This window comes from Dinoponera quadriceps, unplaced genomic scaffold (assembly GCF_001313825.1).
Source record: "Dinoponera quadriceps isolate SergipeBrazil2010 unplaced genomic scaffold, ASM131382v1 scaffold1441, whole genome shotgun sequence".
Lineage (NCBI taxonomy): Eukaryota > Metazoa > Arthropoda > Insecta > Hymenoptera > Formicidae > Dinoponera > Dinoponera quadriceps.
This window is the reverse complement of record NW_014555884.1, coordinates 139,470-152,915: the sequence shown is the minus strand read 5'-3', so window position 1 is coordinate 152,915 and position 13,446 is coordinate 139,470. Positions and strand designations below refer to the sequence as shown.

The window sequence follows — 13,446 nt, the reverse complement described above, 5'->3', positions numbered from 1 at the left end:
CGGCGAGCGAATTTACTGTCAATTAACGTATAACGCGAAATGCAGCGATTCACTCTTTAACTTCGATCGAAGTGAGGTCAAACTCGTCGGGTGTTACAAGAGGAAGAAGCATCGCTAAGCCGCACTTAATTGCGCCGCTTCTATTACTTTTATTAACGCACTCTTTCTTGCCGCCAGGTGGATTTATCCTTTCGCTCGCGTGTGCATCCGATGAGAAGCGCGAGATAACTTCGCGGTGAAGTTCTTAGCGCATACTTCCATCTCGTTTATCAGCAAGAAGCTGAGGCACCGCAATTCCTCACGCGCTATATGAAGCGAGCGCGGACTCATTTTTCCATTCCCCATCGCCGCATGTAATGGCGAGCGCGCATTGAGACGTCACGTGGTTCACGGTTGTATCTTTAACAAAATACGTGTGGTATTTTCGCTCGGTTTTATTTCGCCGTTCAAGTTGTCCGTGTCTTCTACTGTGTGTATGTGTGCATACGCATCGGCGAGATGCGATACCTCAAACACTCTCGAGTCGTGCAAAAATCGCAACGACGCGTAACTAACGTTGATATATTACGATTCGTCGTTTGTAAGTTGAATTTCGGTGCACGTCACATTCCATCCCGTCGTCTGCGAATACGGAGGTAAGCGATGACGCACGATTTCTCCGAGGAGAGGAAGAAAAATCAAACGACATCACGATCCCCTCTAATATAACAAATCAATCGATCAGTAAATTATCGAGTGCATTTTTTAGAATAACAAGCGATGGAAGAGAAGCGCGTGTGGAGTTACTTTCGTCGTAGATTTAATTGACAGATTGGCTCGTTGATTTTTTTAGCGTCTAGAACCAGTTGGTTCTTTAATTCGATAATCAGATGTCTCGATATCCGCGTTCGAGCGCAACGACAGTCGATATGTCGTTCTCTCATCATCTGATGTAGCTTCTCACTTTTTTGACAATGATGGACCGGTCGCTCGAGAACATTCCCCTTTAGCGGAAAAGCGCGAGGAGAGCTTCTTCTTTTCGCGTAATGATATGTCGCATTGGCTCGCACCTGCTCGTCTATTTTCCTTGGCTGTTTTCCACGTGAGAATTTAAAACGAGAAGTGTATTCAAAGTGGTAGGTGCCGGGTGAAGTCGCTAGATTTCCGGAATAACATTAATCGCTTTGACGTTCGTTCAGTCGGTTTGTTATTTCTCCATTTGTTGTTTCTCCCGTTTGTCCCCGGTGTCCGAGGAGCCGCTTGAAGTCGAAGATCTCGGATATTAAGGTTGTTGATCCATAAAATGCCGGATTTTTAATAACGACATTAAAGGGCCTCTGCATAATATAGATATTTCCATTAATATGCAGCTAAAATTTACGAGTAAGCAAGAAAGAAAGTGGTTTGACGGACCTAATTGCCTTAATCGCGGAAACGAAATGCGTATTTACGTGATATGAACAAACGAGCGAACGCAACGCCATAGTTAAATTTTTTTTCCCTCGAGACCGAGACAACATGTTAATTACGCGCGAGTGCGGGTATTTAATACACCTCGATTCGCTCGACGAATCAAATAAATATCCATCCGGGCGTCGGGATAATCGTACAGCCGACTCGCGCGTCCATAATGAACCAGCCATGAAAACTGGTTAAGTGATTCTTAAATACCATTATTTAATACCATTATTTCCTTAAATACCATTATGACTATTACGCATTTCATTCGTGCGAGTAATATAAAACGGCCGTTTCCGTACGCCGTATTCCGGAATCGTCGGGCGTTGCAATCATCGTAAAGAATAATAACGAACAGTAACGCGTGCGAACGAGCGAGCGGATATGCAGATGGTCTCAGTGGCATCTCTCACAAATTTGTTTTGCGGTGTGCTTATTACCGTCAAACTGTCTTCAATCCGTCTGCTGATTCGCGGAGCGCCGGTTTTTTGCCTCCTATATCGTGGAACGTGACAATAATGCGACCGTCGATCACCGGAAGCGGATACACACGCAGTCAGAAATTCAAGAATAATCGAGTGTTTCACGCGTGGCTTCGGCGATATCGCGGTTCCGTCTCTTTTATGTGTCGTTGCTTCGATAATGAAATTTTCAAAGCTTGATGACCTCGCGTCGTTAGATAAGCTCTTGAGGCGTGCGTTTAATTAATTCATGGGACACTTTTTATCTATTCGCGCATCGCTCGGCTCGGGACTATTGGATCCTTGATCGCTTAGCGCGCGAACGATAACATATCACGAATCTGTACACTGACTTATCATAATTATTCCTACGTGAATTTCCTCATGTCGAATATATAGGATGAAAGGGAGATGCTTACATCATCACGTGTAGTTTACTCAGTCCTGTAGACGTAAAGAGGAAGTTTCTTTAGGCCCGATTAAACAGGACCCTCGGGTGCGATTAACCGCGAAATTAATTATTCGTGTGATATAGAGTCGTGTCTCTAAAGGGAATCAGTATCGAGTGGGAAATTACTCTCCGCGATCGTATCGACCGTGGACGCGGAATTTCTCGGCGGGCAAAGCCGTGCTTACGGTCTTACAGGTGCGCGCGTTTAGCGCAATTACAAGTGCCAAATCGTTTATTGGCCGCGCCTGATAATTTCCGGCGTCTAAAAGAACGACTTCTCCGGCGCGGTCGCACCAAATCGGGCGGCGCCGTCGCGCCTCTCGCATTATCGAGCGATCTTCGGGGGAGACCCGCAGGGGCGAATCCGTGCGGCGTAAGAACGACTCCGCGCATGCAAAGTGCAAGCCGCAAACCTGCTCTTACGCGAGAAAAGAAAAAAAGGGATCGAGCGTTTTAACATTCGTGAGAGGCGCGAGGTGGAAGGAACCGCCGAGGGAAGGGGGGTTTGAACGCGGGTGGAAATATTTCAAGGAGATACACGGTCGTCGTCGACATCGGGATTATTCTCGTATCTTCTTCGCGGTTCTGAGAGATTTCAGCCGAAGGTCTTTGTTTATGAAAAAGTTGTCTATCAGAAAGTTATCAACAGAAGAAATGTTATTTCCCGGAAGGGCTAAGATGGTGATGGTATCTCGAAAACGCGTGTCAAAATCAAAACTACCGGAGCTTAAATCGTTATCGCCAAGATATGGCTGTGCTATATTGAGCAACAGTGAAAACAAAGTATGCGAAGGAGCGTGAAGGCGTGAAGAATATCCGGTAACAGGGTGATATTTAAAGTTCCAGGCGCCTCCGCCGTGGTTGCGCCATCAAAGGTACCGACCCCGTCCGTCTAAATTGGGATTTTCAAGGGCCGGCCGAGAAAGAGAGACAAAGAGAGGGAGAGAGAGAGCCCGCGAGAGAGTTCGTTTAACTTTCAAATTGACCCCGATTTAAACCGCAAAAAGACGCCGGTGTCCGCGAGCGACGTAGACACGACTCTTCGGCGGATCCAATTTGCCGGCAAGGTGCGAAACGAACGATCGGTGGCTTCGGCCCTCGGAGGACGGGAAAGGAAGGCGGAGTTGTCTCGAGGATTTACTTCGACGATACTGCGAAATTATTCACACGGTTAGAGCTTGCGCAAGGAACGGTTATAGGTTCGGTCGCGTTTTCGTCATATATGATACTCTTATTGACTGATCTCATTCCGCTATGCGACAATTAATTTGATTTTTGTAACAAACGTTTGTCTTCATTTTTCATACATTTTCATTTTTTTATTTACTCTTTAATATTTGACATTCCGTTTGGATTCGTTTTAACGAACGTTTATTTCTTGAATTTACTCTTCGATTAGCTTTTCTTCTCTTTTTTTTCCATGCACAACGTATCGATGCAAATTGGAACACAGCTCTCGTCTGTTTTATTTATTAGGTTGGTGCGTATGAAATGTCGCATTCTCTTTACATGCGGACGTTTTCCTCCCTGTTTTCGTTATACTTTTGTATTTGGCATAACCTCATTCATACTCGTATTGTCCATTGCCAGAGACTCATTTCAACAAAATAGGTTTTCTCGAAGGTCTTCCCTTTTTTATTTCTTTTGAGTTTATTACCGATATGAATTCTGCCGACATTCGCGTCATTTTCTTATATGAGTACAAACTTGGTAATAGTGCTGCAAAAGCTGCACGCAACATAAACCAAGCGTTTGGGGAGAATACGGTTAACAATCGGAAAGTGCAGCGTTGGTTCGAAAAATTTCGGACTGGCGATTTTTCACTGCAAAATGAGCCGCGCGGAAGACCCAAAACGTCTGTGAATAATGATGACCTGAAGGCTCTAGTGGAAGCGGATCCAGCCGTATCCACGAGGGAACTTGCTATCAGGATGAAAGTTGACCATACAACGATATTGAGACACCAAATTGTACTCCCATCGCTTGTGAATCGGCATGGCCCGCTACTGCTCCATGACAACGCTCGGCCGCACACATCGCACAAAACAATTGCGAAACTGAACGAACTGGAATATGAAGTTTTGCAGCATCCACCATATTCACCGGATCTCTCGCCGACCGATTTTCATTTTTTCAAGCATTTAGAGCTGTTTTTAAGAGGCAAACACCATGAAAATGAAGACAGTCTAAAAAACTCGATATCAGAGTTTATTAATTCTAAAGACCAAAATTTTTTTAAGACAGGCATCTACGCTTTAAAATCTCGTTGGGAGAAGTGTATTGAAGCGAATGGAGCATACTTTGATTGAATAAACAGCTTTTGAAGAAAGATATACAGTTTTATACAATCACTTAAGAATCCGACATTTCATATGCACCAACCTAATATGTTAAATTGAGCTGAAGCGCAACAGCTGTCGAGCACGAGCTTGCACTTACAGTGCGTTTATCATTATTATGAGAAGTCGCTTTGAGCAAATTGCATATTTCCCGTATAATTAGAACATGGACTCTTACGCGGCGATAACGTCGCGATAGTGAAGGATGTTCCAGTACGCTCCTGTTGCATTTTGTAAGCTCATGTTTTATTTAACGAATTAAGTAATTGAAGGAAGTATTATATCATAAGAGCGTTTCGTAGTCAATAATCACGGATCGAACTTGATTGAGACAATCAGTATGTCGGCTTCAATTTCCTGAGACGGGGAGATACGAGCGCCGCGCGAATATTTTTTATTAATTGCGCACACGAGAAATTAGATTAAATCACGGTGTATGTTGTACGCCCTTTTTATCTAGGATCGACGACGCGTTTAATAATAGGTATAAAATGCAGTGATCCTCGTGAACATCATAATCCGTGTTGTGTATATTATGTGCACATAGCAGAAACTGTACGAGAACTTGATTGCAATCAGGCGCGAGTGCAATGCGCTCTTTGAAATCAACTTCGTGGTTCGTCTTGTCTACGGCCAATCAAGTGCAATTATTAATGCTCCCGATAATACCAAGAGAGAAATAGAGCTAGAAAGAGAAAGAGGGGGGAGGGGGGAGGGCGGCATTGCGCGATTGCGTTGCGTACGCGTTTCGAGCGAGGCTAGTTTGCAGTTCTTGCGAGCTAAATTTATCTTGCGTCTTATCGAGCATTTGATAAATATAATATATTATCGACGCTATCAAATATTCGATCTGGAGGAGACTGTCTAATATAATATTTGTCCTGATAAAATAGATCACGCGTGACATTAAATTGTACATTGCTCTTTGATCTTTTCTTAACGAGAACGTTAAATTATCATGCAAATAGCCGCGAGGGTTAATCCTTGAGCTGCCACGCATTCCTTCGATAGATTTAATTTCTTTTCGCAAAAAACAACTTTATGTCGTGCATTCCTCTAATTCTTTTACCACGTGTTCGATATCGAATCTCGATGTCTAAACGTTAACGTCATCCCCCGATATTATTCTTTTTCACATCGCTTTTTATAAAAAAAATTAATTTCTTTTCCTGTAAAATTTTTTTTGTATCGCCTAATAATGCAAAGATATTCGCAGTGATAAATGATGATTATGTGATTAAGATATATAATATAATATAATTATAACATTTAATTGTTATCGAGTATGTGGTGAAAACATTACAAGGGACATGGACACATTTTTAACAAAAATAAGATTACTTAACCTGCTAAATTATATTAATATAATGGACATTAAAATTTATTTAACACATCATTTAAGTTGCAAACAAGCAATTTTTCGAAAAAAAAAACTGTTTCTTTTCTTTTTTTTTTTTCAAACGATTAAGAAAACTAATTTTTGCGAAAAATTAAGTCGCTTGAAGGAACGCGCGGCAGCTCGCGTATTAACCCTCATATCAGAACCGACCGCACCAACGGCGACCATTAAACAGCGCACGTACATAAAGCAAGCCCTACCGATCGACGAGGACGACGGCATGCAAATACGATTAGTCACTCTTGGAGTATGCGTGTATTACGTGTCGATGCGCAAACGTCGATCGACCGGTATGCTGGGATCGGTATCCCGGGATCCTGTCGGATAATTTTTTCCGTGTCGACGTTGAATTCGTATTCCGTATTAACGATATCACCGATCAAACGAGTTCGACCGGAGCGAGCACGTGTTCAGCTCGGCGAATCCGCAACGATGCATCAGCTCGTCCGGCCGCGAGGCAACACAACGCAACGCTGAGCCTCGACGACGAGGTCGTCAAGAAGGATGCACGGGTGGCATCGCTGCCAAACGACCTTGGGATCTATTCTCGACCTAGCGTAATATCCTCGCCGCGCACGAGGACTTCCTCCGCGTGTCCCGAGTGCTCCATTTGCATCTGGTAGGCCAAGTAGACCGATAATCAGACGGCTGGTCGCTTTCTGCCCTTCGTGCTTCACGCTTCCGATTAACTGCCGAGTGTTTCGCATTCCGCGAGTAGCTTCTTCTTCGTAAGCGACGACGAGGAGGATGAGGAGGAGGAGGCACACGGCGGTGCTCAAACCTGCTCTCCCTCTCGCTGCTCCGATTTTAATGCCGACGTAACCGACCGACAACGTGGCGGAAGACAATATTTATGGGCGAGCGATCGAGCGAACAGGCGCGTCTTTTTTTCCCGAATCAATTTTTATTTCCCATAGGATCACGGATTCTATGCGGAAAACATGCTTAACTGCCTTCATCGGGGCTTACTGATTTCCACGCATTTATATCTGGAATTTTACTTTTTTCGAAGTAGTGTTTTATGCGGATGGTATGCGAAATGAGAAATTGGTTTAGGTTCATTACCTCCGGCACCTTTACAGAGATATTTCACTCTTTTTTTATTCTTCGTATGGCCTGTTTTTTAACCCATTCTTTCATTTTTATGCATGCTTCTTGCATTCTCAGGCATGCGCAGTTTATTAAACGAAAGAATATGACGAGTACACGAGAATATGCGTGAGTATTTTTGAGGAGATTGTCCGTGTCCAACACTCGTTTCTCAGCTGATGAATGAAAGCACGTTACTCTTTTACTTAATTTCGTTTCAATACGGGAAGGAACACGTTGAAGAATCGCGCATTTACTAGTGCCATTTCAAAATGCGCAATATGTTGCGAGTGTTAAACCATAATAATACATTCAGTTTGATAGAGAAATTCACTTCGTTCGTGACAGCTGCATTTAAGAATAGGGAGTTGCAACAAGTGAATTTCTTTGCTAAAAATGAATGAAGAAGACGCACTTTATTAAAGAATCTGACATTCCGATTGAGCAACTCCCGAGAATGTTACCGGACCTTTGGTTTCCCGCCACGATTTTAACTGCTCGCACTTGTCCGATAATTTACATCGCCTTCTCCATTATCGAGACTTATCAATTGTCGCTTAAACGACCGTATAGATAGCGCAACAGCCGGTCGTCAATTGCGTTTTACTGTCGCGCGTCAAACGCGAGAAGGATTTTTTGTTGACGCCAAGCGCCTCCCCGACTAACGAGACTGATAATCCCGGCGCACCGAAAGGGTTAACGAAGGACCGAAGGACCCCGCACTCTCGTCTGGTCCTGTGTCGTAAAACAGCGGGAGCGTAGGGGAGACTTGTCGCGCGACTGTTACAGTTCTCTCTCTCTCTCTTTCTCTCTCTCTCCCGCTCCCTCCCTTCCTCGGGATTTTGCATACCTCTCGAGAGAGCCTCGTGAAATTACATAAGTAAGTTTCAAGCGGTGTTCCTCGGCCGGCTGTGTGCATGTGTTCCATTCGAGACACGCACGCAAACTCAAGTGCGATACGCGTGCGAAAAACGTACGAGAGTGCCGACTACGCTTGATAGGTATCTACTTTTTTATGTCACTAAGGTATCGTTCGACCGATCTTTTAGTGACGTAAAACGACACGAAGATAGCTGTCACAAGCCGCATTTACGCGTAGATACATGCGGAAGATATAGATGTATACGAGATAATACGTCTCGTAAAAGCGCTTTCGCGTGTGCGAATCTGCGGACTCGCGAAATTTAAAGCGACAGTTCGATCCTGTTGTCAGGGGAGGCGGAATTCGCGCTCCTCTTAGAATCGAGTTAGAAACGGGATACATCGCTGCAAGGACTTTCAATGTTGTTCGCTCGATATCGATCGTAGAAAGATCATCTTGAGGAAGATGGGTTGCGCGAATAGTTTTTCGTACACACTCGACTCCGATGCCGGAGATAGGAATTCGCGGAAAATCCTAGCGATCACGTAGCGATCGGAAACGCAATGGATATCCATCCCCTATTAACGTGCTCGCCGTATCCTCAGATACGAGGAAGCCTGAAAGAAAAGATTCCGTGCGAATTCCACGCGATATGAAGGCGCGGTGCGTCCAGATGAATCTAGAGAAGCATGAGATTTCCTTTATCCTTTAATCTACCATCGGGAGTAGTGTAAACAGGAAATAAAGCCGATCAACCTAATTATAGGTGAGGTATGCCCGTCATGCCCGTAGATACGCCCGGCATAAATGAGGCGCCATTTACAACGATACTGAAACGAAGCATCGATCCTTGGAACAGAAAGAGATTACCCGGGCCCGTACGTCGAGATCGCATCGCAATAAAACTGAAATCGATTGGCGATTCTACAGGACAGAACGAGATTACTTTTGCATCGCGCGTATAAATATCTCGAATCGATCTTGTAGCAAAGCGCCGGTCTCCTTGATTTTTCCCAGTGTCGGAAACAACTTCGCGAAATGCATCTTAATGGACGTATTTGCATAGACAATTAAATAAAAATTAAATCCTCTGTCAACGACGACCGGAACAAAATTATCATCGGAATATCGTATTTTAATTTTAAGTGAATTTATATATTTATAGCTTTATCGATCGAGACTTTATATAAAGTAAAACCGTCTTAATTTATTGAAATTTACCGCTTAATACATTCGTGCAGCAAATTGCCGATGCTCCGAATGTTCTATTTTGTTCCTTTTTAGTTTCAATGATATACTTCTGTTTCTCTCATTCTCGCTCTCATTAGCGACGTAGCGACATGTATTTTTCAATTCGGTGTTTTATTATCTTTTCGAAAGTATATTTTTATATCTTGATATTCCGTTTTATGCGGGGAGGCAAATGACCGTTGTAGAACGCAATTTATTCAAGTCTCATCGTACATTATACGTGCAGGTTGTAGATAACTTTAATTATTAGATCCCTTAGAGATTTTCGACAGTTATAAGTTTTAATTACAACAAGCAGCGAGTATCCCGACTTTTCCGCTCGGATTCCTCAAAGCACGCAGTGACGGGTTTCATATTTATGTGCTCTTCTCTATAATCAGGCGTAATTTCACGGTTGATCGAGCTAATAAAACTGCTAGGATTTTCTGGAAATCGTGCTATCGATCTCAATCTCGTAACGAACCGCGGAAAATTTATCGTTATAAATTTATGTTCTTAATCGTCAAGCTTTAACAGTTAGATCTTAATCGCGCGCCTCCTTCGTAAACATCACGCGATGGTTTCGGTTTGGTCGCACACAGCGTTCCCCAGCATTTTTTTCGTGGACATAATTCATTATCTCCGCGGCGCAGCGTTAACAAGCCTCTTGCCCTTTGACCAGCCTGTATATGGATCACTGTGTAGCAACGACTGTCAGTCACGCGTCTCGTTTAGGAAAATTGGATTCGTCGATGCTATGTAATTAAATTCTTAACTATTTGTAACACATGTGTAAGAATTAAATAATTCAATGAATAACATAATTAAAATTAAATTATCATATAAATGCATAATCATATAATTTAGTTTATTATGCAAGATTTTCCTATTTATTTTATACGTGTGAAGCTTAATTGCTCTGAAGGTTCCGCTTCATTGATTAATTTTCACATAATTTAATTAATCGCTTATATTTCAATAACGAAATTCTAGCGTCGATTAACTTTAATAGTAGCTCTTAAAGTTTACGATTAAAAACTTCGTGACTTTTAAAAAGACTTTTATAACGAGAGGATGTACATGTCGTACCCCCCTCTCCCTCCCCCCGCTTCCCAGTAGCAACGATTTAACATCTTCTTCGTTCAATATTCCGAGCACGAGTGTCTTTTTATCATTAATTGCGTTGAGACGCTATTTATAGTCGCTGTAATCGATCGGTTTCAATGCACATCACGCCTGTTTTGCTGTAATCAATTTGCGTCTTTTGAGATATTTCCAAAAACAAAATGCGCGACTTCCGCCGTTGTTAGCGGTTTCACCCTAGTCACCCTCAACCCAACTGGTCGAGCTTGTCTCACATATCATATTCATGAGGTCTCGGCCTATAATTAAGTTAGAATTTTACAGTCGATTGAGCAATCGAAAGTTTTTCTTAAGTTTTTGTTGACCTTCGAGAGAACGCGGGATATCGATAATCAGTATGGGCCATAATTTACAGCCGGAATGTGTGTGGATATGTATGACTTGATTAGAGAATTCTTCGTGTATACTTCTGTGTATACTTTGTGTGTACATCTAATATACATATTGTTCACGAGGACATATCTGATGTCGACATTTCTGACATATCTATCTCACTCAAAAAATCTATGCTCATTAACTTATTTTGGGCAGAATTACAAATGACATCTATATTTTTTTCTCGTAATGACATCAGCCTTAGTGCAAAAATGGGATTTACAATGTTTTATTTCACATATTCACACAGAGAGAAAGGTTTCTTTGGATTTAGTGTTTGTTTGATTTGGGTTTAATATGTAATAACAGAATTTTTAATATATAATAATATATAATGTGTTTGTTGAAACAAACATTCGTTTGTTTGCAAACGACCTATTCCAAAAGACAAATTTGTCCGAATTAAAGAAATTTTATTAAATCCAAAGAAATCTTTTCCTCCGTACATCTCGACGGAATACACCGGACTCCTCCGATTTCCCTTTTATGTATTACGTCGCAACATTCTCGTTGGAATGAACGTTACGTCGAATCGCTTCCGCACAAATGGGAATGAAAGCTCTCAATGCGCTTACGAAAGCTTTGCAATTAAGTTAGAGTTTCGCGTCCATCCCGCCGTCGTGTACGGTATGGAAGCGATCGAAGCTTTCGTGTGCTTATTAACATCAAATTACAACCACCAAGGGTGTGATTATAACACGGTTCTTCTTCGCATAGCTCGAAAGAACGAGCGTGCGGGGAACAGGTTGATTATAAGCAGTCATCGATCGGGAGGCACATTTTTCATCGGCACCGCCGCTCTCGAGTTCTGCTCCTCCCGTTTATCCTTACGGACGCGTGTGTTCCGACCGGCATGAAATCAGGATACAGTGGGGCAGACATAACGAACAGGAAGTATCTTGGTACACAAAGGAGAAAGAGAAGGAGGGATTACCGCCGCGTATCGCGAGAGCGACGCCGTATAAAATATTAAATTCGTTCGTGCCTTAAAATTACATCGGTAATCGAAATAAATTGGTGAAAGCCGTTCGTTAAAATCAGATAAATATGTTCCCACAAACTCACTCGGTTAATGTAAAATCGTATAATTTCACGACGTATGCTGCTAATCGATCAATCAGCTGATTTACTTTTTGGAATTTCAGATATATAGGGTATTCTAAAATTAGACCGAGAAACTTCAGGTAATTATAAAAGATGTCAAAACAAGTAATTTTTATCAATAACCGCCATGCCCACAAATAGGTTTCTATATTGAAGTAAATGGCAAACATTGCGGGCATAGATTCGCTGACAAAAAATATTTGTTTTAGTGCTCTTTACAAGTACTCGGAATTTGTCGTTCTAATTTCGGGACACCCTGTATATCTATTATTACTTCGATACGATCAAATATGAAATTGGATTTTTATCTTATACGTTTTGGATTATTCACATTTACATCGTAATAATGTTTTATTTTGACGGAACGCGAAAATGTCTGCTCGCAAGTTTCAGCGCGCTCGAAACAGCAGTTTCACTTACCGAACCGTAGAGCAGGCCGCAGACATCCATGCAAAGGTAAAGGCAGGTCGCCACGCCTTGAATCCTCAGTTGGCCTTTCGACACCGATGTCCTTTGAAAAATCGCTGAAACGGACACAACCGTCAATTAGCATCTATTATAAAAGTTCCCGTCCTCTCGTTTAATTCGCCGCAACATAGTCAGTGAATATCGTTTAATGACACGTATTTCGTCCACGAATGTGCGGAATCGAACGAATTCGTGTCGGACGAGGGAGGAACAGGTTCTTCGAATGTTTTAATTTGTGACCGACCTTGCTCGCTTATCGCGCTCCTTCTTGCTCCCCCCCCTCCTCTCCCCTCCCCTCCTCTATCCTCTCCCTCCTAATGATTCAATCTTGAGCGCGATGATACGTATTCTCAGCCGACTCGTAATTCATGGCACTTATCTCGAGCGTCAATGTCCATCGGGAGGTACTACTCTGTGGGCTGGCTATGATGAATGAAGCTGCGGCGCGAAATTGCAACGCGACGTTGCGGTGGCATGCACCACTGGCGGATAGGCATTTATACTATCGATAAGGCTCGCCGTCGATCGAATCGGTTTACACTAAAGCCTGTTTTTAGCGTCCATTTGGCGCGACGTCGCGTTGCGTCCGTCGACGGTCGCTCGGTCTCGCCGTGAACGGATATTTCTCGCGTAATGCGTTAAAAAAAACGCGACGGATAAGTGAAAGGACTTTATCGGAAATAACGATCGATTCTTTTAATCGTCCCGGAGTCGCTTTTCCTGGGAGGAGTGGAGCAACGCCGATAGCGAGCTCGTCTCGGCCCTCTCGGAGCGCCAGACGCGCTTACATACAGTATAATCATCTTAATTCCTCCAAGCTATAGGTAGATAGACAAGGTGTAAGGCGTGCTAACTGTCTTATACTTGTAGTTTAGGTCAGTGTGAACAAAAAAGTCCCGTGCAAGAACAAGTATGTAAAAAACGGGTTGGCACGCCATGTGTCGGACACCTTGTATACGGCAGGATGCGTATCAAAGAGATATAACGTGCGTGACAGTCCGGCATAGCGGAATGTACGCACGATTGCGCGCGCGCGGCCCGGTAAATGCAATGAGTTATCGGGAACAGTCGGTCGATTTTCCATTTGT

At 43.0% G+C, this 13,446-nt stretch overlaps 1 protein-coding gene across 1 annotated transcript in view; it reads right to left on the bottom strand.

Annotated features, from left to right (window-relative positions):
- LOC106745658 (serine/arginine repetitive matrix protein 2) overlaps nucleotides 1–13,446 on the bottom strand; it is a 99,926-nt gene that overhangs the window by 15,956 nt on the left and 70,524 nt on the right. The window contains exon 3 of the mRNA XM_014621465.1: nucleotides 12,311–12,414. Coding sequence (XP_014476951.1) covers nucleotides 12,311–12,414 — 104 coding nt within the window. The remainder of the gene's footprint in view (nucleotides 1–12,310; nucleotides 12,415–13,446) is intronic.